Source organism: Electrona antarctica (assembly GCF_951216825.1).
Source record: "Electrona antarctica genome assembly, chromosome: 2".
NCBI lineage: Eukaryota > Metazoa > Chordata > Actinopteri > Myctophiformes > Myctophidae > Electrona > Electrona antarctica.
This window is the reverse complement of record NC_136807.1, coordinates 51,691,048-51,717,142: the sequence shown is the minus strand read 5'-3', so window position 1 is coordinate 51,717,142 and position 26,095 is coordinate 51,691,048. Positions and strand designations below refer to the sequence as shown.

At 42.3% G+C, this 26,095-nt stretch overlaps 1 protein-coding gene and 2 long non-coding RNA genes across 5 annotated transcripts; 1 reads left to right on the top strand and 2 right to left on the bottom strand.

The window, feature by feature from the left end:
• Positions 1-427: 427 nt before the first annotated feature.
• On the bottom strand, positions 428-20,503 carry kctd6b (potassium channel tetramerization domain containing 6b). Of its 3 annotated transcripts, XM_079525839.1 has the most exons (5): positions 20,363-20,503; positions 16,158-16,279; positions 14,014-14,340; positions 11,286-11,450; positions 428-565 (listed from the first exon to the last, which is right to left on the bottom strand). In XM_079525839.1, the coding sequence occupies exons 2-5, from the start codon at positions 16,182-16,184 to the stop codon at positions 515-517; spliced, it is 570 nt and encodes a 189-aa protein (XP_079381965.1). In that variant the 5' UTR covers positions 16,185-16,279; positions 20,363-20,503; the 3' UTR covers positions 428-514. The 3 variants fall into 3 exon arrangements, with proteins under 3 accessions (XP_079381965.1, XP_079381963.1, XP_079381964.1); XM_079525837.1 differs by lacking the exon at positions 428-565 and having other exon boundaries at positions 10,807-11,450; XM_079525838.1 differs by lacking the exon at positions 428-565 and having other exon boundaries at positions 10,807-11,450; positions 16,158-16,235.
• On the bottom strand, positions 6,802-7,383 carry LOC306940740. The gene is made up of 2 exons (XR_013792044.1): positions 7,251-7,383; positions 6,802-7,002 (listed from the first exon to the last, which is right to left on the bottom strand). It is a non-coding gene; the product is annotated as an uncharacterized lncRNA (long non-coding RNA).
• On the top strand, positions 6,880-10,750 carry LOC306940736. Its single transcript, XR_013792043.1, has 2 exons — positions 6,880-6,992; positions 7,239-10,750. It is a non-coding gene; the product is annotated as an uncharacterized lncRNA (long non-coding RNA).
• Positions 20,504-26,095: the final 5,592 nt, after the last annotated feature.

Here is a 26,095-nt window from a genome sequence, read left to right as displayed (position 1 = left end):
AAGTCCACTGCAGCCTGAGGGAAACAGGTGGACGTTGTTAAGTCCACTGCAGCCTCAGGGAAACAGGTGGACGTTGTTAAGTCCACTGCAGCCTCAGGGAAACAGGTGGACGTCGTTACGTCCACTGCAGCCTGAGGGAAACAGGTGGACGTTGTTAAGTCCAATATGAGGGAAACAGGTGGACGTTGTTAAGTCCAATATGAGGGAAACAGGTGGACGTCGTTAAGTCCAATATGAGGGAAACAGGTGGACGTTGTTAAGCCCAATATGAGGGAAACAGGTGGACGTTGTTGAGTCTACAGCAGCCTCAGGGAAACAGGTGGACGTTGTTAAGCCCAATATGAGGGAAACAGGTGGACGTCGTTAAGTCCACTGCAGCCTGAGGGAAACAGGTGGACGTTGTTATGTCCACTGCAGCCGGAGGGAAACAGGTGGACGTCGTTAAGTCCACTGCAGCCTGAGGAAAACAGGTGGATGAATGTCCAACGATGTGTGAGTCTTCACTTATGAAGAGCTACCCTCTGCTGGTACTCCCGTTCCGACTGCTTCCGTCTGTATACATCGTCTGTGGGGGGGGGACAACAACAAAAATAAGTTTTGTTTCAGGTGGTCCCCATGCTAAAATGGTGGAGGGTTGGTAGCCAAATGGATTACTTAATTTACAAGAAGTCTACACAATTAGAGAATGTAGAAGAATTGTTATTTTTGATCAACGGTTGCCTGTTATCTCTCCTAATGGTACCAACATCAATACAGTATGTATGGAATTGTGGACAAAATCTTATCCAACAATAAGTCTGTGGCTCAAATACAGAATAAGTAATGGACCTTGATATGAAAATGGTTGCAAACCACAGTATTAGACTGTGGTTGTACTGGTCAGCTCCCAGTACAACAGTATCAGACTGGTTGTACTGGTCAGTACAACAGTATCAGACTGTGGTTGTACTGGTCAGCTCCCAGTACAAGTTACAACAGTATCAGACTGGTTGTACTGGTCAGTACAACAGTATCAGACTGTGGTTGTACTGGTGGTCAGTACAACAGTATCAGACTGTGGTTGTACTGGTGGTCAGTACAACAGTATCAGACTGGTTGTACTGGTCAGTACAACAGTATCAGACTGGTTGTACTGGTCAGTACAACAGTATCAGACTGTGGTTGTACTGGTCAGTAAAACAGTATCAGACTGTGGTTGTACTGGTCAGTACAACAGTATCAGACTGTGGTTGTACTGGTCAGTACAACAGTATCAAAGTTCAGACTGTGGTTGTACTGGTCAGTACAACAGTATCAGACTGTGGTTGTACTGGTCAGTACAACAGTATCAATGTTCAGACTGTGGTTGTACTGGTCAGCTCCCAGATGTGTGTGAGATAGTGGTGCTGGACCATGCTGGGAAACCAACATAAATGATTGGCCATGGATAAAACAATGGTTAAATAAAAGCGTCAAATATTTCAGCAAATATAAAGCATGTGTGAAAAGAAATGTGTGTAAGTAGTAAGTACTACGTTAGCCTACTGGCAGTGTGCACTGTGCACAAGGAATGTGTTTTTTTGGCAGTGCAGTGTTTTTGGCAGCACATTTTGATTTTAGTATGATTCATAGTCTCTTCAAATAGTTTTCATTTTGTTTCAGTCACATTTTAGTGAGTCACCTGGAATGTTTCAGTGTTCAGTCCAGTTTTAGTCGACTAAATATCATAAGATTTTAGTCGACTAAATCTACAGTTGATTTAGTCGACTAAAAATGTTTTTACACTTGCTGAAAATAGACGATCTATAAGCGCATTGTGAGCTTGTAGATATACCGGTATGCTATTTTCAGCATGCAACCAAGTGTAAAATGACTTCTACTGGATCTCTTGCCCACATTTTAGTCTAGTTTTTGTTGACGAAATTGTCAGTATATTTAGTCTTAGTTTTAGTCATCATAGCTTAGTTTCCATTTAGTTTGTCAGTGGAAAAAAGGTAGTCAAAGGAAAAAAGGTAGTCGACGGACATTTTTCGTCTCAGTAGCAGTGACTGAACGGTCCAGCAGTTTCTGAGATTAGCTCCAGAGTTCACATTTGTAAAGACTTGAGACTTGAGATGCAACATCTTTTTTTAGAGGGGGACCCGTAACATACAGACAGAAGATACATAAGACGTACATACATAAATGCACAGACAGCTTGCTCAGCCTCTCCCACCCAACCAACCAACCACCACATCATCATCAGCTGTTAAGCAACAGAGGAATGAAAGTGCAACTTATTTCGGTGAATGTGCTATAACTGGTACTTTTAAAGCATAAACAAGGTGAATGTGCTATAACTGGTACTTTAAAAACATAAACAAGGTGAATGTGCTATAACTGGTACTTTAAAAGCATAAACAAGGTGAATGAGCTATAACTGGTACTTTAAAAGCATAAACAAGGTGAATGTGCTATAACTGGTACTTTAAAAGCATAAACAAGGTGAATGTGCTATAACTGGTACTTTAAAAGCATAAACAAGGTGAATGTGCTATAACTGGTACTTTAAAAACATAAACAAGGTGAATGTGCTATAACTGGTACTTTAAAAACATAAACAAGGTGAATGTACTATAACTGGTACTTTAAAAGCATAAACAAGGTGAGTGTGCTATAACTGGTACTTTAATAGCATAAACAAGGTGAGTGAGCTATAACTGGTACTTTAAAAGCATAAACAAGGTGAATGTGCTATAACTGGTACTTTAAAAGCATAAACAAGGTGAATGTGCTATAACTGGTACTTTAACCCATTTACGTAGTAGGCCTGACGTCGAAATTTAAAAAAAGTCTTCTAAATCCTCCAGTTTTCTGAAATAAATATTTTCACGATTTTTCAAAACTAGCAGACCTACAAGCTCATAGCGCGCCACTCGGTGGCGCGCTATGAGCTTGTAGATCTGCTATTTTTCAATAGCTAAATTATAACATAATGTTTAAAACACCCAAAAAAATGACAATGAATGGAGAATTTGTCATTATGTGTTGTACCCTCACTTTGCCATTTTTAATGAGAGTTTGGATATATATATATATATATATATATATATATATATATATATATATATATATTCCGCAAATGTTCTCTTCTGGGGGTGCCTGGCACAACAAAACCTTTTCAGATGGGGGTCCATGGCCAAATACATATATCAATGTGGCATTATGTGGGGGTCCTTCCTTGACCTGATGTATTACTGATGTATAAGTATAAGCAGGCAGTCTGGGCAGAGTTTTGGAACATGAAAACCTCACTGATTATTAGCACTTACATAGGGATACAGAATGTGCTATCCTGTTAGATTGAACATAGTCTTGAGCAGCTAGGATGCGGTAGACCAGAAGGTCTATATTTGTAGTTAAATTATCTATACCAGTGGTTCCCAAAGTGGGGTCTGGGGACCCCCAGGGGTCCTTGAGAGAGTACCAGGGGGTCCCCATGCAGCTAAATGATAGTTTGGAACCAAATGGACCCTATGGGTTACGGGTCCATTTGTACACTTTCAGAGTTTAATTAACATAAGATTTTTACAAACAATATAAATTGGGGGTCCCAGAGATAGAAATGCCATTAAATGGGGGTCCATAGACTAATGCATGTCAAACTGGGGGGTCCTTGAAATTAAACTGGTTGAGAATCTCTGCTAGAGCCGTAAACATATTCTCTTATGGGGGGTCCCTGGAATTATGGAATATATTTTCAAATGGGGGTCCACGGGCCAATTAGTGTCAATTTGGGGGTCCTTGACATGAAAAAGTTTGGGAACCATGCACAATCTATACTTACAGAATCTCTCATGTCCTATCCTGACGTTCACTCACCATCACTCAATATTATACACATATATTAATTACTTACCAATACCTATCCTGTTAGATATAACTGCATTTGAGTGAACTTACAGATAAAGGTCTCATGTCCTATCCTGACGTTTATCATGATCCACGCCATCACTCAATATGATATTAAATATGCTTACAGAAGGCATTAGAATACAGATATTACTTACAGAAGGTCTCGTGTCCTATCCTGACGTTGATCATGATCCACTCCATCATTCCTCCTATGCAGAAGAACACAGGCAGGAACCTGTAGGGTCCGAACCTCCGTCTGCCAGGAACCAGAGCCAGGAGATACTTCACTATGGGCTTCGTCTCAACCATGACGCTTATAAACTTAACCTGTTCAATCTATACTGTCTGGATCTGTCTTAATGTCTGTTAAATCTAAATGTCTGAATCTGTCTTAAATGTCTGTTAAATCTAAACGTCATAAAGTCTTCCAGGAACCAGAGCCAGGGAATACTTCACTGTGGTTTTCGTCTCAACCATGATGTTTAAACTTCAATAATACATCTATACAGTCTTATAAACAGTCCAAATTACACTACTTGTCCTTCTCAAAACCTTGTTGACATTTCGTCCCTGACTATAGTGACTGAACGTGAGGAGCTTTTATTTTAACCAGTCCAAAACGAGGCGGGCGGTGTTTGACGCACACACTGTGGTGAAAACAGCGCCTCCTCCCGCCCGCCGTTGTTTGGACTAATACAACGAACGTATCCAATCCTTTTACACGTCACATCCGGGTGTATAGTGACGCAAGAGAAAAGATATATCCTAGTCTGGAGCACTTGTGACCCCTCTTGGCCAAGTCCCGTAATGACAGCCTGCCCCTGACTCCTTTAGCATACAGCCTAACCAAATGGACCCTTATGGGTCTGTAACTGAGTGTACAATACAAATGCAACCAAATGGACCCTTATGGGTCTGTAACTCTGAGAGTGTACAATACAAATGCAACCAAATGGACCCTTATGGGTCTGTAACTCTGAGTGTACAAATGGAGGGTGAGGGTTTGAGATACCCAGTTTGGAACCAAATGGACCCTTATGGGTTTGTAACTCTAAACCCCTAACGGGTCCATTTGGTTCCATTTGTACACTCCGAGTTAAATTAACATTGGTTTTACAATATAAATTGGGGTTTCAGATAGAAATGCAATTAAATGGGGGGTCCGTAGAATAATGCATGTCAAACTGGGGGTCCTTGCAATGAAACAGGTTGAGAATCTCTGCTAGAGCCGTAAAGATCTTCTCTTATGGGGGTCCCTGGAATATCTCTTCAAATAGGGGGGTCCGCAGGCTAATCAGTGTCAATTTGGGGGTCCTTGACATGGAAAAGTTTAGGAACCACTGGAAATAAAAACGCCTGGGTTTCCGAGGTCAAATAGTCATATGTAGTCTATGAATTTGTCTTGGCACAGTGTAGCCTATTCTGCACCAGAATAAAAGGTGTTCATCCTTAATCCATTGAGACCTGGAACGCATCCATGTCACGTTAGCGTTTAACCACATTAACCATTAACCCATTCAGGCCTGACGTCGAAATTTAAAAAAAAAAGTTTTCTAAATCATGACAATTTTCGGAAAGATTTGAGGCACATTTTAACGATTTTTCAAAAATAGCAGACCTACAAGTTCATAGCGCGCCACTCGGTGGCGCGCTATGAGCTTGTAGATCTGCTATTTTTCAATAGCTAAATTATAACATAATGTTTAAAACACCAAAAGGGGTTCCCGCCCAAAATGGGTTAAAGGGAAACTTCACCCTTTTTGCAAAAATATATATGTTAAAGACGTTTAGAAGATTTAGAACACTTTCCTGGGTGTCTTTTTGTGTGTAATATGTGGTTTTAGATATTTTAGATGTTAGCAGTGAACCCAGTGTCTCTGATGTCATGGACACTGGGCTCACTTACTTCCTGGACTACATGTTGTCTCAGTAAGACAGCCCTCCCCCTATCCACAAGGAGGAGCAGTGCACCAAAGCATTATGGGAATTCTAGTCCAGGAAGGAAGTGAGCCCACTTTCGATGACATCAGAGACACTAGGCTCACTGCTAAAATCTAAAATAAATAAAACCACATATTACACACATAAAGACCCCCAGGAAAGTGTTCTAAATCTTCTAAACATCATTAACATATATATTTTTGCAAAAAGGGTGAAGTGTCCCTTTAAAGCTACAATGCAGAATGTTTATGTTGTGTTAATACAATAACTGAAATGTGTACAACTGAAGTGGCTGGAGGTCTCAATACTTTGAGTCAACACTGTTGGTTGACAAAGTCGAGTTATTTGAAGCAGACGACGCACTGGATTGGACACGAGGCGACACACCGCCGTCTTTACTGTAGTTCAAACGTTGCAATTGTGTCTCTATTGTTGGGAAAAAACTATACAAAGCCAAAGTCCAGCAACTACGAAAAAAATCTAATGAATGGGTTTAATAGTGTTTCGACTGGTCAGCCAAATGAGATCGGCATATAAGTGTCAAAAAAAAATTGACCTTTGGGGAAACACAAATAAGTCTGTGTCCAAAAACGTAGTTTTACTGCAATTTGGCTTTGCAGGGCAGATAAGAGTAGACATAAAACATACTGATTGTAGCTTTAAGGGTCTCTAGATCAAAACAGGCTTTGTGTGCAAAACTAGACTGTGGCTCAGGAGGTAGAGCAGGTCGTCCAATGATCCATGGGTCGGCGGTTCAAATCCCGGCTCCTCCTGTCTACATGTCGAAGTGTCCTTGGGCAAGACACTGAACCCCAAATTGCTCCCGATGTGCTGGTTGGTACCTTGCATGGCTTCCCGCCGCAATCGTTGTATGAATGTGTGTGTGAATGGGTGAATGTAATGCACAATCTATGTAAAGCGCCTTGGATAAAGGCGCTATATAAATGCACCATTTACCATTTAGTCAACAAGGTACAACAATGTTCATAATATAAAAACATGACTTTATTATTATTATTATGAGGGCATTCATTGATAAATAGCCTACCTACCGAGTGGTTTCAGGTTGCATTTACACTTTACATACGTGTGGCTTGAGATTTCATCGGTATAAATTATGGCTTGATATTAAACATGCAGGTAACACTCGAAACATACATTGGGTGTTCAGCAACATGGTCTTACTACCTAACCTGACTCCGCCAGATGGGGCAGCAGAGAGTACACTGGGTTCCCCCCCTCCTGCTCCCATCTGGGAACTCTCAGGCAGACTTGATGCCCGGCCACAAAACGGCCTGGCCAATCAGCAGCAGCTAGAAGCTAGAAGCTGCTAGAAGCTGCTGCTGATTGGCCAGGCCGTTTTGGGATGGGAGCAGGAGGGGGGAACCCAGTGTACTCTCTGCTGCCCCATCTGGCGGAGTCAGGTTACTTACTACCAGGCACCCTGGATAACATTAAATAATGTAGATTCAATAGGGCATCATTCCATCGCAATTCTTGTCATCGCAAGAATGGCCGTGGGGGTGAAATATGGCGTGATTAAATATAAAAAAATGTGCACAAAATCCATCGTTTCTGCTCGTATAGCTTATTTGGAAAGTAATATTGAAGTATTAGTAGGAGTTGAAATAGTCAGCTTGCGATCGTGTCGCAATTAAAATCACATTGTTAGCAATACAGTGCTCGTGGTCGGGGCCTGATCAGCCTGGTCACAGTTAAGCCGCAATTTGCAACACTAGATTTGTTTTTTTACATGTTTAATCTAGAGTTGCAACAACAACCATTGACGGCCCATAGTTCCAAACAGAAAAGTCCTATCCGATTGCATTAAACGTTAAACTCAACAACATTGCAGATGTACAGAAAGCTGGAATTATGCTTTTCTGCAGAACTTCCCTGCAGGTGATTACTTTTTGTATTTTTCTATGAGTGAGTTTGGAAGCGCTCGTTGGAAATCACTCAACTACTCACGTTAACTCAACCGCCCTACGCACCATCTTTTTGAAATTGCACATAATGCAGGAGGCAGCAGAACGTTGTGTTATTGAAAACGACAAATACATTGAATCAGATAGGACTTTTTCTGTTTGGATGTATGAGCTAAATTCAACATATTCAAAATAAATCTAGAGTTGCAAATTGCGGCTAGGTCACGATCAAATAATGTGCAAAACTGTCTTTGTGTCTTAGAAGTAAAACCGATTGATTACATCTTGATAACTCGCTTGCACATCAACCAGTATAACGTTACATTTAGTTTACATTAAAATCTGGTTTTAATGTTGCCGATGTTATCCGTCTGTCGATAAAAAACCTGGGGCAGAAGCTTATTCCACCATGTACCACGAGGAATAATAATAGAAATACACAAAACACACCCCTCTCCGTATGAAAATGTACACCAACATTATTGATTCCGTTAATAATCGTGACGCTTAAAGGACCACTTCCCCACTTTTCAACTTCTCTTCCTATAATTGGTCCTAACTAATATATAAGTTCATGATAAAATACCACCATTTTTTCCTACTCAGTCTGTGTCTCATAGGAAGGCTGTGGGCAGTTCAGAAACCCGTCCACCACCAGTGACATCATCGGTGGTGAATCCAAGCTAATAGAAACGGCAGGCTTTCTTTTCCTGAAAAGTTGCAATGCAAAAGTTGAAGCCATCGTTCTCACGATAATACAAATCTAAATATATTTTAAAACAAATCTTGTTTTAAAAAAAAATCTCCCTAATGATGATGTCACTGGTGGACGGGTGTCCGAACTGCCCAAAGCCTTACCTATGAGACACAGACTGAGTAGGGAAAAAACGGTGGTGTTTTATCATGAACATTAGCGAGGACCAATTATATGAAGAGATGTTGAAAAGTGGTGAAGTGGTCCTTTAAGTGATCTATGCTTAGTCGTGCACCGGTGCCGCACGCCAACAATAGCAGATCTACAAGCTCTGAGGACGAGTCGTTGTGAGCACGTACTGTAGATGTTGCTATTGTTAGTGCCGTGACACACACACACACACACACACACACACACACACACACACACACACACACACACACACACACACACACACACACACACACACACACACACACACACACACACACACACACACACACACACACACACACACACACACACACACACACACACACACACACACACACACAACTAGAACTAGACTAAACTATTTCTAACATTAATATCCTGATGACAAAAAAACACTACAAATGGAATGTAGTTAAAGCAGTAGTTCACCCAAAAACGTACTTATTTTCGAGCAATTACACACACACCCCGTGACGCCTTGAATTCACGTAGATTGTTTCGTGCTGGGCCCAGAGACAGCGGCTCTTTACAAAGAAGAAAAACAACAAAAAGTGTTTTTTTCTTCTTTCTAATTATTTGTTCGGCCCAAAAAATTGTGTTTGTTGTCATGATTTGTCACGACTCGAGTTGGCTTTGTCCGCGGCGTAAACGTCTTTAAATAAATACTTTCTGAAATGTCTATGAGGAAAATGAACGGAGAATCATTTCCTGGGCCCTGGTAGGGGGCGGGACTGCGACGCTCTATAGAACCAGTTCAGAGCGTTTACACTGAAAATGAACTGGTTCAGAACCCTAAAAGTTGGTTCAGAACTGAAGAAAAAAAAAAAAAAGAACGGTTCAGTGAGAGCACCAAGGTTCCAAGAATCTAGAACAGAACCAGTTCTAGAACTAAAGTTATTTTGGTAGAAAAGGAACCAGTTCTAGAACCAAAGTTATTTTGGTAGAAAAGGAACCAGTTCTAGAACTAAAGTTATTTTGGTAGAAAAGGAACCAGTTCTAGAACCAAAGTTATTTTGGTAGAAAAGGAACCAGTTCTAGAACCAAAGTTATTTTGGTAGAAAAGGAACCAGTTCTAGAACCAAAGTTATTTTGGTAGAAAAGGAACCAGTTCTAGAACCAAAGTTATTTTGGTAGAAAAGGAACCAGTTCTAGAACCAAAGTTATTTTGGTAGAAAAGGAACCAGTTCTAGAACCAAAGTTATTTTGGTAGAAAAGGGGGCCAAAGACTCAAAAAACAAAAACAATCCCGATTAATATTATTAAGGCTTCACGGGACGTGTAATTGCCTTAAAGGGGAAAACCACCCATTTTCAACATTTTACTATGTCATTAATATACCTTAGAGCTGTTGTGTGGAAATAATAAAAAAGTCCCCCCATTTTGTATTTCCTAGAACTGTAATTATGAAAAAAATCATTAACATGGTGAAACATCTTGATGACATCATCAAGATGTGTTTCACCATGTTAATGATTTTTTCAGACCTCTAGTTCTAGGAAACACAGAATGGGGGAACTTTTTTATTATTTCCACACAACAGCTCTAAGGTACATTAATGACATAGTAAAATGTTGAAAATGAGTGGAATGCCCCTTTAAACAAATAAATCATTTTTTGCTTATGTGTGTGTGTGTGTGTGTGTGTGTGTGGGGGGGGGGGGGGGGGTGAACTACTCCTTAACCCATTAAGACCTGGAACGCATCTGTGTAGCTGTCTGCCGCGCTACTAGCTTGTAGATCTGCTATTTTAGAAAATTTGTGAAAATGCGGCGCAAATCTTTGAAAATATATTCTTTCCCAGCGGCGAACATTTTTATAACTCAAATCTTTGCTCCTGGGAGGTCCCTGGAACAACATATTTTAAGATATCGGGTACGCACCAAATACATATATCATTTCAGGGGTCCTTGACATGAGATAGTTTGGAGCACCAGTGATATAGAAACAACAGGTATTTCAGAAAAAAAACTGTCAGGACTTAGAAGACATTTCTTTTAGAATCGGCCTCAGGTCTAAATGGGTAAAACAAAAGGCAAGGAAAAGGCAAGGAAAAAAAAGGCGTATCACCCTTTTGGTGTTTTAAAGCATTATGTTATACTTTAGCTATTGAAAAATAGCAGATCTACAAGCCAGGTGAGCTTCACCTTCGGCCCGTGCGACTACCACCAGGAGCTTGTAGGTCTGCTACATTTTCACGACTTTTCAGAAAAGGCGTGAAAATGTGCCGCAAATCTTTGAATATATATATTTCAGAGCTTCTGGGGGGTCCCTGGAACTACATATTTTGAGATGGGGGTCCGTGGCCCAATAGAGATCATTCTGGGGGTCCTTGACGTGAAAAAGGTTGAGCACCACTGACGCAGAAACATGGGTTTTTCAGAAAAATGTTAGGATTTAGAAGCCTTCTTTTTTCATCGACCTCAGTCCAAAATGGGTTAATAAAACTCAGTCTTCGACTTTGTGCGCCGGCCGACAGAAGGTCCAGTGGTGCTCCACGGTGTTCTCGTTGGCGCGCTCGCTCATGTGGTGCACGCGCGTGTTGCGTATGGTGAACCCTTGCTTCATGATGTAGTCCATCAGGTGGACGCGCAGCGCCACCTCCTGGTGGTAGTCGCACGGGCCGAAGGTGAAGCTCACCTGGCAGTCGCGCGTGTCCATCATGTGCTTGTTCCACTTGGTGAAGGAGTTGGAGATGCCCTCGAGCAGCGCGTGCACCTTGGTGGTGACCGTGAGCTGCGTGATGATCACTGCCACCGGGTTCGAGTACTTGGAGAGCTTGCGCGTGCTCGACAGCTCCACGACCTTTAGTGGATGTATAGGAAAGGAAAGAAAGAAAGTAAGTGTGTTATTCAGAGATTAAAATAGGGTGCATTTTGCATCCCAAAACACAGTTTATAGTTAACGGACTATAGATTATACTTTATTTTGCTAGCTTTAGTTATAATAATCATTTCTTCTTCCGTTTTCTACATGAATATAACCACATGGTGGTGACCATAATCGACTCCCTACTCCAACGTGAAGCTTTTTACATTTATACACTCAACACTATGGCGCCTCAAGGGCTCAATGAGGAATTTGATGTCAAGCCATTTCTGGGTTAATTCTTTCTTTTTATGTTTATGGCAGGCATTGACCACAACAACTGGGAGGAAGCTGCAAAAGACCGTGGCGTTTGGAGGCAGACTGTCGCTGCAGGAACCCGCCGTGCCGAGGAGAGACACATCACCTTGTTGCAGGCGAAGAGACAGAAGAGGAAACTGCGTGAAGCAGCCCCCACTCCTGTGCCAGTCCCCTCTCGTTTTATCTGTGCAAACTGCGCTAAAGACTGTCACTCCGGAGCAGGGCTGTCCAGCCACAGCCGCCGCTGCAAAAAAACATGACCACTCAGGCGCAACCCATCGTCAACACTGACGGACGGATGCCTATGGTTATTATTTGTGTTATTGCCATTCTTTGTCCCTATGCTATGTCCTCATTATTTTGTACTGTAATTACAGTACCCTATTATATATTTTACTTGTATTTTGGTCTGATCCGGTAGGCAGTATGTGTATCCTTTGCAATGTTCTTATTGGTTTGCAGCTTACTTTTAACTATGTCTGCACCTTTATACTTTTCTTTTGGGTTCTAAAGAGTTGGCCTTTGAGCCACTATTTACAATATATTTATATATATATATATAGAGTCCTTAGCTAGACATACCCTGCATGCTGATTGCAGCCTCATCCTTTCCGATGTGGTGGGCGTGTCTAGCTTGATTGTCATCATTGCAACAGAGCTTGTTCATTGTTGACCTGCCCATATGCTGTTGTATATAATACGCCTCTTGATGTTGTGTACTCATACCTGACGAAGACCCGCAGAGGTCGAAACGTTGTAACAAATAAATAAATCTTCTTGGGAGCTACAACTCGAGTGTGCGGACATCCATTCCTTTTTCATTGTACGTATATATTTGACCAGCACCTGCAGAATGTATCGAGATGTGTGTGCTTCCATTTGGATCCCATCTATAACCACATCCTAACCATATAAAATGAAATGGGAGTTAAATGCTGCAATTTGTGAAAATAGCAAAATATGACTCCTTGTCGTTGAAGTGGGACTCATAAAATGTCCCTGGGACTCATCTAAAACAGGGGTTCTCAACGTTTTTGGCCGGGGACCCCCGGAAATGCTTTGGCAATGTCTCGGGACCCCCGCCCCGCCCCCTCCCGACCCCCAATATAAATTGACTGCTACAATAACCTTAAACCATTTTGGGCGGGAACCCCTTTTGGTGTTTTAAGCATTGTTATAATTTAGCTATTGAAAAATAGCAGATCTACAAGCTCATAGCGCGCCACCGAGTGGCGCGCTACGAGCTTGTAGGTCTGCTATTTTTGAAAAATCGTGAAAATAAGATTAAAAAAAAAATCATTTTTTTTTTTTTTTTTTGAAAATATTTTGGGGACCCCCCCAAAATAATTTGGCGACCCCCCGAGGGGTCGCGACCCACGGGTTGAGAACCCCTGATCTAAAAGACCATTCCTGCATCCTGGGACTCGTTACTTTGAAAACATCACTGTGTGTTATTTATGACTCTGAGAAATGACTATACGAAAACAAGAGCGGTTCAGTGGTGGGGAAAAGAGTACTCTGTTGCAGCAAGTCCCGGAATTCGAAACATTTTACTTGAGTGAAAGTATTGGTATCAAAATGTACGTTAAAAGTTCCAAAACTAGAAAGTTCTCGTTATGTAGAATGTGCCATGTCAAGTTTTCAAATATGCAGAAAATAGCAGATCTACAATGCGTCAAGACGCGACGCATTGTGAGCTTGTAGATCGGCTAATTTCAAATGTGTGCGAGTGTGTGTGTGTGTAATTGTGTATATAAAAAAATATAGCAATTGGACGATAACAAATAAATCTATTTAATTAATACAAATATAATTATTTTTGTAATAAAAAGGTGGGTCAAAATAACCAAGCTTCGGCTTCAGCCCATAACCTTTCGGGCCAAATGATAGTCACTTTGTTGAGCAAGTTGTGTACTGTACTGTACTGTAAAGATTGCTCCACAACGGTTTCGTTTAAAACAAAACAAAAATCAGACCCGTCTGAAGTCAGTGGTGCTGTACTGTAACTGTACTGTACACTGTACTGTACTGGCCTGTGTGTGTCTGTGTGTTAAGCTGTGCAACAGTGACACTTTGTGGTAAACAAACATTATAACGCTATTTTTGTGCTCGGACACAGCCAGGGACAGACAGACCCAGGGACAGACAGACCCAGGGACACACATAGCTGTCTATAGGAGTATAGGTTGCACCACTCAAAAAAAAATGCCCGAACGAACAAATTTAACTAAATAACCAACACCTGCTCGAAGACGTCGGGCGGGTACAGCGGCTTGGGCTCGCTCAGGCACTGGATGAGCGGCTCGATCTGGTAGAAGTCGGCCTCCTTGCGCAGCAGATCCGTCTCCGTGAAGTCCACGGGCAGCGTGAGCTCCGACGTGCGCAGGAAGTTGAGCACGTAGCGGAAGAGGGCGCCGTCGCGGTCGATGAAGTAGTGGCCCTGGGCGTCGCGCGTGGTGGGGAAGTCGCCGCGGAACATGGCGCCCAGCATGGAGTCCGGGAAACGCTGCAGCGTGGACATGCTGGTGGTGTACAGGGCGCCGCCCACGTTCAGCGTCACAGGACTCATCTGCACGTCGTCATCGGCGACAAAGAGAGAGAGAGATTTTAACCCGTTTCGACCTGAGGACGATTCTACAAAATGTCTTCTAAATCATGACAGTTTTCTGAAAAACCCCATGTTTCTGTGTCAGTCGTTCTCAAACATTTTCATGTCAAGGAAACCCCAAAAATATATGAAATTGGCCGCCGACCTCCATCTGAAAATGTGTTGTTCCAGGGACCACCTCCCAGAAGGGGGGGGTCCCTGGAAAAAGAAAATTCAGATGGGGAGTCAGCAGCCAATTACACGACTGACAACTGACATAGAAACATGCATTTTACATAAAACTGTCAGGATTTAGAAGGCATTTGTAGAATCGTCCTTAAAATGCTGGTTAATGGTTATCGGCCAGTGGTGACGGTGAGAGAGTATGCCAGTCTATGTCGTTCCCATGCCACATTTATCACATGAAATGATGTTGTATTTTGAATAAATGGTAAATGGTGCATTTATATAGCGGCTTTATCCAAGGCGCTTTACATAGATTGTGCATTACATTCACCCATTCACACACACATTCACACACCGATGGCGGCGGAACCCATGCAAGGCACCAACCTGCACATCAGGAGCAATTAGGGGTTCAGTGTCTTGCTCAAGGACACTTTGACACCAACTCTGGAGGAGCCTAATGCTTCAGTTACCATTTACATTCTTTATTTTATATTAAATGGTAGCTGCATTTTTAACAATTATCAATGGAATTTGTATTTATCCCTCCTAGATCAGTGGTTCTAAAACTTTAATCTTTAATCTCAAGAGTGTACAAATGGAACCAAATGGACCTGTATGGTTCCATTTGTACACTCTGTGAGCTGCAGTAATATCTGGAATACTTTACGGCGGTATGTCATATGATCATGTTGGGGAACATGTAAATCTGGATGCAACACAAACGGTGTGATGTAATCACAAGCCTGCCCTTTGTTAAAAACACACAATGTGCTGGTACAGCGGAAATGTCTTGAGAGAAGTTGTGGTTTTGAGTAGCATGACTTTCTCGCATGCCTCTCCAAGTCCTCCTGTGTGTGTGTGTGTGTGTGTGTGTGTGTGTGTGTGTGTGTGTGTGTGTGTGAAATTAAGCGACAGGCATGTACTGCTGCAACATGCATTATCGGTCACCTGTTTCAAATTGCACAACTTGTATAACATCGTTGAAAAGTAAATGGTCCATTATAAAATGGTAGGTACATTTTTAATTTCTGTTCAATTTACCTTACTTTCTGGGGGCCGTGCGCGATAAAAGAAATGTCATACCTCAATGTTTATGCCAAAAATACCTACATACTCGGTTTAATGAAAACAGCACATTATAGGTAAAAAAATAGTGCTCTTATTTTACATTCCACAGACCAGAGCGCTCTGGCCACGTTCAGGTGTTTAGACATATATCTGGTGTTGTGTTTATAGACGGTTGCAGACAGTCCCCTCTCAAAGGCTCAATTGTACGCCCATTTCCTACACCAGAGAACTGGTGTGGCCAATCGGGACACGGTATGCAATATGGGCGGGCTTTGGTACAGTGACGTTCAATGCTTGAGACCTTTGACTGACAGTAGCTCTAACCAATTGCGTCAAAGAGAAAATGTCTGAACCCACCCCCCCGGGAAACAAGATCCATACACAGCATCTCCAGACTCAAATACCACATTTTTTGAGTCTGGCTTATTAGCCAGGCTAAGGTAAACCAGGGCAACCCTTAGTGTCGATTCGTGTCCTGAGCCCCAGCTGTAAGCAGCGCAGACATCTTAAATGTATGAATCATTCATGAATCCAACTCTTACCCCATGGCCCCAGTCTCCATTATCCATTTGTAGATAAAGTTGCCCACTTCACTTCCAGGACCAGGTCAGAAGCAGCAACTGGGGAGCAGAGAATGTAGCTCAGCTTACTTCAATAAAGTCACCTTTGGAAAAAGACAGATGTCACTGTTTTTATTTAAGGTGATTGTTTTTGCATAATAATCGTCATAATTGTTTCCATCATGTAGATTTCCTTTTTATAAAGAAAAAAAGTGAAACAGCTGATCTACAAGCTCAAAACGCATCCCGATGTGACGCGATTTGAGCTTGTAGATCGGCCATTTCCACCATTCATATAAAGCATAAAGTTATTAAATGATCTATAAGTTAGGTGTCATATCTGCCCCGTGTGCACCTTTAGATTTACGGAGCCTAAAAGCCAAAACGGAAGTGTAACACTGGGTTAGAACACAAGGGTGGCAGTGGCTCAGGGTGTAGAGCGGCCGCTTGGGTCAAAGTCTCCTTGTCTGAGCAAGAACCCCATTGCTCCCGGTGAGCAGGTCATGGTTTTCCAGGGGTGCATACTTAGTTTAGACTAGTCATTGGTTAGACATGGGTTAAGGTTAGGTTTAGGTGTGCTGCCCAGTGGGAGGTTAGGGTTAGGGTGAGGGTTTGAGATGGGTTGTAGTTGTAGGACTAATGACTGGTCTAAACTAAGTACTGCACCCGGTTTTCCACAGTGTATGAATGAATGTGTGCTTTTTGAGTGGTGCCTCCGCTCCAATACGCAGCTATGTGTCTGTCTGTCTGTCTGTCTCTGTATGTCTGAGCACGGAAAGCTGCAACACGGTAACTATCACTTCTCGACCGTTTCGGAATGCGGGGCGGCTCGCCGGAACCGGTGCCGCCCCACCCTGGGTGCGTTCCTGGGGGTCTGGATGTTGCGGGGGGGACCCCCACACGGTACGGTAGTGGCAACGCTCACTTCACACAGGTGTGATTTCCTTTGTCCGCTCTGAAGAAGGCTCTGCTGAAATGCAGCAGCGTTCGCAAAAATATAATATAATAATCCACTCACAGTTAACAGTCTTTGTATTGAGTTTGTGCTTGAAATGTACTGTAATTCTGCAAACTGTTAATACATATTTCAATCAATCAATCAATGTTAATACTGTAATCGTATTTTATACAGCTCAAACATATCGTGAGAATTTGCATCTGAGCCAGCCTTGCATCTTTAATTTTGGAGTCGCGCTTTTTCCATTTAGTTGGGTTTATGAGTTAAGCGTATGAATGTGTCTGTGTGTGACGTGTGGGTTCCATTTGTACAATAGCTGGTTCATGCAGGTCCTGAAAAGAATAAATAAATAACTGCCCAACTACCCATCAATCAAGCGGAGGCAAGATGCACATTTTATTTATTCAAGATGGCTTTCTTGCTCCTGATGTGGTGAGAATGCTTCTCAATTATTCCCCATCATTGGCAGTGGTCTAGCAGCTTTATCAACATGCTGGAGACTAGCTAGCTATTATTGCAGCCTGGTTCTCATAGTGGGGTTTGGGACCCCCCCCCCCCCCCCCCAGGGGTCCCTGAAAGGGTTCAAGGGGGTCCCCAGCATAACGGGTTAGACTCAATTATTTTCGCTCCTATGCCACCAAAATTAAGTCATTAAGTTTGTATGTCATTAAGACATACGAATCCCTTGACTCCTTCAAAACCGCTCTCAAAGGGCACCTACGGACGGCTGCAATTCGAAACTGGCCTCTGTAAAAACTGAATCCCCCCCCCCACCCCCTTTCTGTATGTTTATTTTCCCTTTTTACCTCCCTTATGATGAATTCCTGTTCTGTTCTTTGACTATATATAGAAGTGTCTATTTGTACGTCTCTAAATGTTTTGATGCATTAAACACGTGTAATGCTTAATTGGGTTGTCCACTCACAGTTAACAGTCTTTGTATTGAGTTTGTGCTTGAAATGTACTGTAATTCTGCAAACTGTTAATAAATATTTCAATCAATCAATGTTAATACTGTAATCGTATTTTATACAACTCAAACATATCTGATCCACAAGCACACAATGCATTGCATGTGACACATTGTGAGCTTGTAGATCTGCCGTTTTTGAAAAAAGGAAACTAGCATTTTGAAATAATTTTGTCTGATGGGGGTCCGTGGACAAACTCATATCAATTTGGGCCGGGGTCCTTGGAGGACATGAAAAGCTATGGTTACCAATCCTGAATGATGCAAATCAACCAATTTTTTACTGAGACACTACACACCGACTATGCATTTAATCATGTATATATGTGTTACCTGTGATCCTAGTTTACTGAGACACTACACTGTCTCTCTGCATTCTATGATCATATAGTTTACTGAGACGCTACACTGTCTTTCTGCATTCTATGATCCTATAGTTTACTGAGACAGTATACCGTCTCTCTGCATTCTATGATCCTATAGTTTACTGAGACACTACACTGTCTCTCTGCATTCTATGATCCTATAGTTTACTGAGACACTACACTGTCTCTCTGCATTCTATGATCCTATAGTTTCCCGAGACAATACACTGTCTCTGCATTCTATGATCCTATAGTTTACTGAGACACTACACTGTCTCTGCATTCTATGATCCTATAGTTTACTGAGACACTACACTGTCTCTCTGCATTCTATGATCCTATAGTTTACTGAGACACTACACTGTCTCTCTGCATTCTATGATAGTTTACTGAGACACTACAGCACTGTCTCTCTGCATTCTATGATCCTATAGTTTCCCGAGACAATACACCGTCTCTGCATTCTATGATCCTATAGTTTACTGAGACACTACACTGTCTCTCTGCATTCTATGATCCTACAGTTTACTGAGACACTACACTGTCTCTCTGCATTCTATGATCCTACAGTTTACTGAGACACTACTCTGTCTCTCTGCATTCTATGATGCTATAGTTTACTGAAACACTACAGCACTGTCTCTCTGCATTCTATGATCCTATAGTTTACTGAGACACTACACTGTCTCTCTGCATTCTATGATCCTATAGTTTACTGAGACACTACACTGTCTCTCTGCATTCTATGATCCTATAGTTTACTGAGACGCTACACTGTCTCTCTGCATTCTATGATCCTATAGTTTACTGAGACACTACAGCACTGTCTCTCTGCATTCTATGATCCTATAGTTTACTGAGACACTACACTGTCTCTCTACATTCTATGATCCTATAGTTTACTGAGACACTACACTGTCTCTCTGTATTCTATGATCCTATAGTTTACTGAGACACTACACTGTCTCTCTACATTCTATGATCCTATAGTTTACTGAGACACTACACTGTCTCTCTACATTCTATGATCCTATAATTTACTGAGACACTACACTGTCTCTCTACATTCTATGATCCTATAGTTTACTGAGACACTACACTGTCTCTCTACATTCTATGATCCTATAGTTTACTGAGACACTACACTGTCTCTCTGTATTCTATGATCCTATAGTTTACTGAGACACTACACTGTCTCTCTACATTCTATGATCCTATAGTTTACTGAGACACTACACTGTCTCTCTACATTCTATGATCCTATAATTTACTGAGACACTACACTGTCTCTCTGCATTCTATGATCCTATAGTTTACTGAGACACTACACTGTCTCTCTGCATTCTATGATCCTATAGTTTACTGAGACACTACAGCACTGTCTCTCTGCATTCTCTGATAGTTTACTGAGACACTACAGCACTGTCTCCATGCATTTAATGTATACACGTGTTCTCCTGTGATCCTATAATTTACTAAGACACTACACTGTCTCTATATGCATATAATGATCATCTGCTAAAAGGTCATGAAAGTAAATTTAACCTGGAGAATAAACAAACCCAACCTGGCTAACGAGCTATAGGTTTAGCAGCAGGCAACAATCACCAAACGACGACTGATCCAGAATGTTGTAATGATCTCCCAGGGAGGGATAACAACAACAACATATAGGCTGCTACTGCAGAATGGATGGATGCATTGCTGCTCATTGCTATGCAGGCAGACAGACAGACGGACGGACGGACGGAGGCTAGGCTAGCCAGCTAGCATCACTACAGTAACACAGAAACAATTAGCTAGCATCCTAGTTAGCCACAGCTAGCCGCTAAATGATGATAAAAACTGAACATTTATAGGGAGTGGAAATGTTGAATTAAAACAACGTCTTTACCAGAGCTGGTGTGTGTTGACCTGCAGCCCTCTCCTAACAACGACCCAGAGACGGCTCAGTGTGTGTAGATTATTAGAAACACACACATTAGATATTCACTGATGTTTGCAGACATTTACAGTTAATAGTTAACAGGATGGATGTTGCTACAGGCCAGGCAGAGCATGCGCACTGTGTGCAACCGCAGTCACAGTGTTGCCAGGTTCAGCGAGAGAAACAAGCAACCAGGTCTATGAAAACAAGCCCAAAATAACATACTATCTCCAGTGGTTCTCCTCAACCAGTGGTCCTTGAGGGGGGTTCCAGGTGGTCCCCAACTAAATGATGGAGAGTTGGTAACCCGGTAACTTAAGGGTCCATTTTTTGAGTGGTGCAAGTTGCAACCACTCCCTTACGGAGCTATAAGGCCCTTAAAACTAGGCTCCAGACAGACTTCCCAAAACAAACTGGTCAGGCTACTACTTGGCCTCACTCCCCGAACCCACCTCACCCCTGCCCACTTTGATAGGCTGGAATGGCTTAGGTTGACGAGTACAGCATCTTGCAATGGGTCTGGTCCACAAGATTCGATACACCACCAAGATACCCATGTACCTGTCTAAATACTTCCTTAATGTCAATGAAGTCCACACCCACAACACCAGAGGGAGTTCAACAAACCATGTGCAACCCCGATTTGGCACAAACAAGGGACTAAATCCCCCCCCCCCCCCCACACTTTAGTGTTGGGTCTGAGAGGCTAAATGTCACCAAATGGTGAAAAGCGTTGAAAACTGCTATAGGCTATTTAACCTATTATATTGTTTTTTTAAAACATTTTAACAACATCAATCTTGTATGGGGGGGGTCCCTGCTGCTGGCATAAACTGTTGGGGGTCCGCAGATAATTATATATTAATGTGAGGGTCCTTGACTTGAAAATGAAACCCTGGTTGGTTTAAACAACATTGGGAAACAGCTACTTTACAGAAAAACAAGCCCAAAGTCGCTTATAATAAGAGGACATGGCAACAGTGAGCCTGAAGGGAGAGGAGAGGAGAGGAGAGGAGAGAATGGGAGGAGAGGAGAGGAGATTGATTGATTGATTGATTGAAGAATTTATTAACAGTTTGCAGAATTACAGTACATTTCAAGCACAAACTCAATACAAAGGCTGTTAACTGTGAGTGGACGACCCAATTAAGCATTACACTTGTTTCCAATAGGGTCCACCATGTTCAAATCATCAAAACATTTAGAGACGTACAAATAGACACTTCTATAGACAGAACAGGAATTCATCATAAAGGAGGTAAAAAGGGAAAAGAAACATATACAGTGAGGGGAAAAAAAGGGGTGGGCGGTGGGGGGGGATTCACGTGGGGAGGATGGGGAGGAGGCAGAGGAGAGGAGAGGAGAGGAGAGGAGGGGAGGGGAGGGGAGAGGAGAGGAGAGGAGAGGAGAGGAGAGGAGAGGAGAGGAGAGGAGAGGAGAGGAGAGGAGAGGAGAGGAGAGGAGAGGAGGGGAGGGGAGGGGAGGGGGAGTGATTGATTTCATATTTTATTAGACAGAAATGCAAAACAACAGTACAGTTGAGTAGTCAAACACTTTGTCTGAGATGATTACACCAAAAAATAAGTTATTGCTGTCTATTTGTTTCCATTGGGGTCCTATATCCAATTCATAAATAAATACAACCCTATATATTTATTTCTTATAGGCTAGGAACGCACTCGCCTATTAGTTTGCATTGCACAGTGCGTGCGCTCAGTGCGCTATTTCCGTACGACGGGTGGGGTGGCTGCAGGCATCTCCCTAGCCTAGAGCAAGTTAAGTCTACCAAGTTGCTATCACAGTTTGTCCACAGGAGGGCGCCAGATCCCTTTGAACGGCTTTCAACAGCTGCATCAGGTCATCATTCCACACTTCCCTCCCTGTTGCTCAGTGCTAAATCTAGAAGAAAGGCCTCAGACATTTGGTCCTTTCCATCATGATCTGCTATTTTAGATACTTTTGAATTTCAATCCTGAAAAGTAACAGTTTTGGACATTAGGTTTCCACCCGACAGAGACGATATTGTCAGCAGTGTAGTTTACATTGTGTGGACATATTGATGACCCCAGAGGGCCTCCACGAGTCCAGGATGTGTCTCTGTTGAGGCTTCATTTGTTATTGAATGCATAGGCCTACAATAATTGCATTACTCACATTCTCCTTAAAAAAAACTATATAAGGCTATTTCAAATTTGAATTATGCTTTAAGTAGCACGTGCCATGTCAAACTAGGTTAGGGTTATTCATGATTCTGAATCCATTCCAAGCATTGGTTTTGCACGAAAAAACACTCCTTTGGCTAAATAGGCCATAGCCGTCTTCATGTGATGAGGTCATCACATTTGGGCAAGTCAAGTGTACACCCTCAGTTTACACTGAGGGCTCCATTTTCGTCACTGCTAAACCCCTTATCCCTAAACTTCTTTGCCTTTTTTTTTTTTTTTTTTACTATTTTGAAAAACATTTTTGAATAGTTCAACTAGCCAATCTACATTGACACGTTGCGAGCTTGTAGACTGGCCATTTTAACTATTCAAAAATGTTTTGCAAAATAGTAAAAAAAAAAAAAAAAGTTTGGGGATAAGGGGTTTTGCGGTGACGAGAATGGAGCCCTGAGTGTGTACACTGTCAGAGTTTGTATGGTCATTTTCTCCACCAGGCCGAAGGCATGGGGAGAGAGTATGGTAAATGGTAAATGGTGCATTTATATAGCGCCTTTATCCAAGGCGCTTTACATAGATTGTGCATTACATTCACCCATTCACACATACATTCATACACCGATTGCGGCGGAAGCCATGCAAGGTACCAACCAGCACATCGGGAGCAATTTGGGGTTCAGTGTCTTGCCCAAGGACACTTCGACATGTAGCCAGGAGGAGCCGGGATTCGAACCGCCGACCCATGGATCATTGGACGACCTGCTCTAGCCTGGCTAATAAGCCAGACTAATATCACACAACACTGTCGCGGTATATTAGTCTGGGCTGGCTCCACTTGGATTTCATTTCCCGGGGGGCGGGTTCAAACATTTTCTCTTTGACGCAATTGGTCAGAGCTACTGTCAGTCAAAAGTCTCAAGCATTGAACGTCACTGTACCAAAGCCCGCCCATATTGCATACCGTGTCCCGATTGGTCCGACCTGTTCTCGGTTGTAGGAAAGAGGCGTGCTACTGAGCCTCGCCAGACCATAATCCGCTGGTAGGCAAATTTTTTTTGCCAACGGCTGATTCGGTCTGGTTTATTAACCAGGCTAGACCTGCTCTACCTCTTGAGCCACAGTCGCCCCAGTATGTTTTGCCGTATCTAATATACGGCAACCTTCACCGTGTTTCCCCACTAGTCCGATCCAGAAGAACACAGTTTGCCGGCCACTGCTACAGAGCTGACAATGATCTTCCCTTCTTCTCTGGAGTATACTGCCTCTCCGTCGGACCAAACACATGAACCCCACATTTGGGCATGTACAACTTCCTGGTCTCAATTGCGCATGTTTCTTTCCTTCCATGGAGCAACATGGTGTCCACCGTACGGTCTTCGCTTCTCGTCCTCTTTAGATAGTCCTTGTCAGTAAGCAGGAACTGGGGATGGCAATGAAGGACCGGAAAGTCTGGCGTGGCATTGTGAAATCCATGATCTCGACTGATAGATAAATTCTGACATGTTGTTTACACGTCATGTCAAGTTGGCCACTCCATCATATTCTGTTGCTCAACACATATAGAACTTTGGCCCAGACCGTGTTCCATATAGGTCATATTTTGTCATCTTGCCCTTTTTATCATTTCACTCATAGCCTACTGCCTGTTTACACAGGGTGGTTCATCTTATCCTTTATATTATTTTATCATATTTATATTATGGATTTCCTGACGCCACATTCAGATTTAATAGCTTATGGAAGTCTCCATACTGTCTGCCTGTAGCCACAAAAGTCACCATACTGTAGTGTGCTGTTTTGATTTTAGTTTACATGCAGCTGCTTCGATATCAGTGTGGCCTTGGGGCCTAGTGAGAAGGAGTGTTTCTCTCTGTCGAAAGTTCACAGTGCAGGGGAAGTTATCAACAGGTTGCCCTAGCAACGCCAGCCTCTGTGCTTTCCCGGTCTATGGCCTCAATGACGGAACCAAGGAAGATGTCACGATACCAGTCTCATCATCCATGTGCTGGTCCAATGAGCGCTCGACAACCAGCGCCACCGTGGGATATTGCGGAAATGAACTATCTCAAGCCAATGAACATTTTATCAACAACTGACGTCAGATGCACTATTAATGCCAGTAACATACTGTGAAGAGGAGTTCAGTTCAGGTTCAGGTTGAGTTCGGATCCATATTGGAACAATTGAATACTCTAAATTATAGTGATGTATTGTACTATTGTTATTATTATCTGAACCATGTAGCACATTCTCTATGTAAATTGACTTTATTACCTACTAAAAATTACAGTTAAAACCTTAAACTTCCTCTCAGAACTTTATTTCGTCTGTCTCCAATTCGTTTTTAAGGTATCCTTCTATTTTTTTATGGTACCGTGACTGTCATTCAAGATTTAAAGGGCTATCCACTCATTTTTAAGGTAAATAGGGCACGGTATTTGGTCTCCCTGCTGGGTTATTGAAGGTATATATATATATTTACAGTCCTTTCTAATTAGCATTACAAAATAGATAATTTATCCATTAATTGATCCTTGGGGTCGCCGGAATTTTATTTCCATCATCGACCGCGGTCGAAAAATGATGATGATGTTTTGCACTCCGTCCGTGTGTGAGTCCGTGCATGTGTGTGTGCGTCCGTCTGTGTACAGCTAATCTCCGGCACTGTTAACCCGGTCAGTGCCAAATCTTGCACGCACGCTCCCTGGATGCCAACGATGAACCTCTGCCCCAAAATTTCCAGAACGGCCTGTTATAGTGCCACCAGGAGGCCGACTTTTGAAAAACGTTTGGATATTACTTATCATGCCAACAATTAAATAAATGAAGAGTGCCTTAAAACATGAGTTCCATGAGTGCTGGTTTTCTCTTTTAGAGAAATGTCTGTTTAAGTTATTTACCCGACCGCGCACCCGGTAAGAATGCTCAAGAAGTTTGAGACCGTTTGGAGTTGTGCGGGCTATACCTTCATAAGATATTACTTATCCCGCAAATCGTTACACACTATCTCTCTATTCATGTGTTCAAGACGGATCTGTCCGATATTTCATATTCCATCCTAATTGGCTAACATTGGCTTTCAAAGTTTATAGCGCCACCAACAGGTGGATTTTTGCAAAACACATTTTTGGAACAAAATGCCTCAAATCATCCAATTGCCATCCAAGGCGAAAGAAGAAATGGCACCCTTTTCACATATTTATGCGCCACCAGGAGGCCACAATCTGACCTGCCCTGGTGGAGACCTGTGCCCTGAGGGGCACTTTATCTAGTGCAGGGATGTTTCTATATCGTCCACTCATTTTGTACGTCCGTGGAATATTTTTTGAAAAGAATATCCACCACAAGCCAGCATGGGGATGACCCCAGCTGCACCAACCCCATCATCAGGAGCAGTTAGAGGTTACAGTAAGCATGTCTTCAAATAAACTCATCCTTCTGGATTACAGTGCAATTACGGTTTCATATTCTTTAAAATAAAAATATTTTTGGGGATTATGTGTATTTTGTGTATTTTTAGGTGGGACACATAGGCTAT

Coding starts and splice junctions, on each gene's coding strand:
- kctd6b (XM_079525837.1), bottom strand. CDS start 16,184: ATGGATAATGGAGACTGGGGCCATGGG. Junction 14,341..16,157: donor ATGGAGACTGGGGCCATGGG/GTAAGAGTTGGA, acceptor GACGACGTGCAG/ATGAGTCCTGTGACGCTGAA. Junction 11,451..14,013: donor CGCCCGACGTCTTCGAGCAG/GTGTTGGTTATT, acceptor CATCCACTAAAG/GTCGTGGAGCTGTCGAGCAC.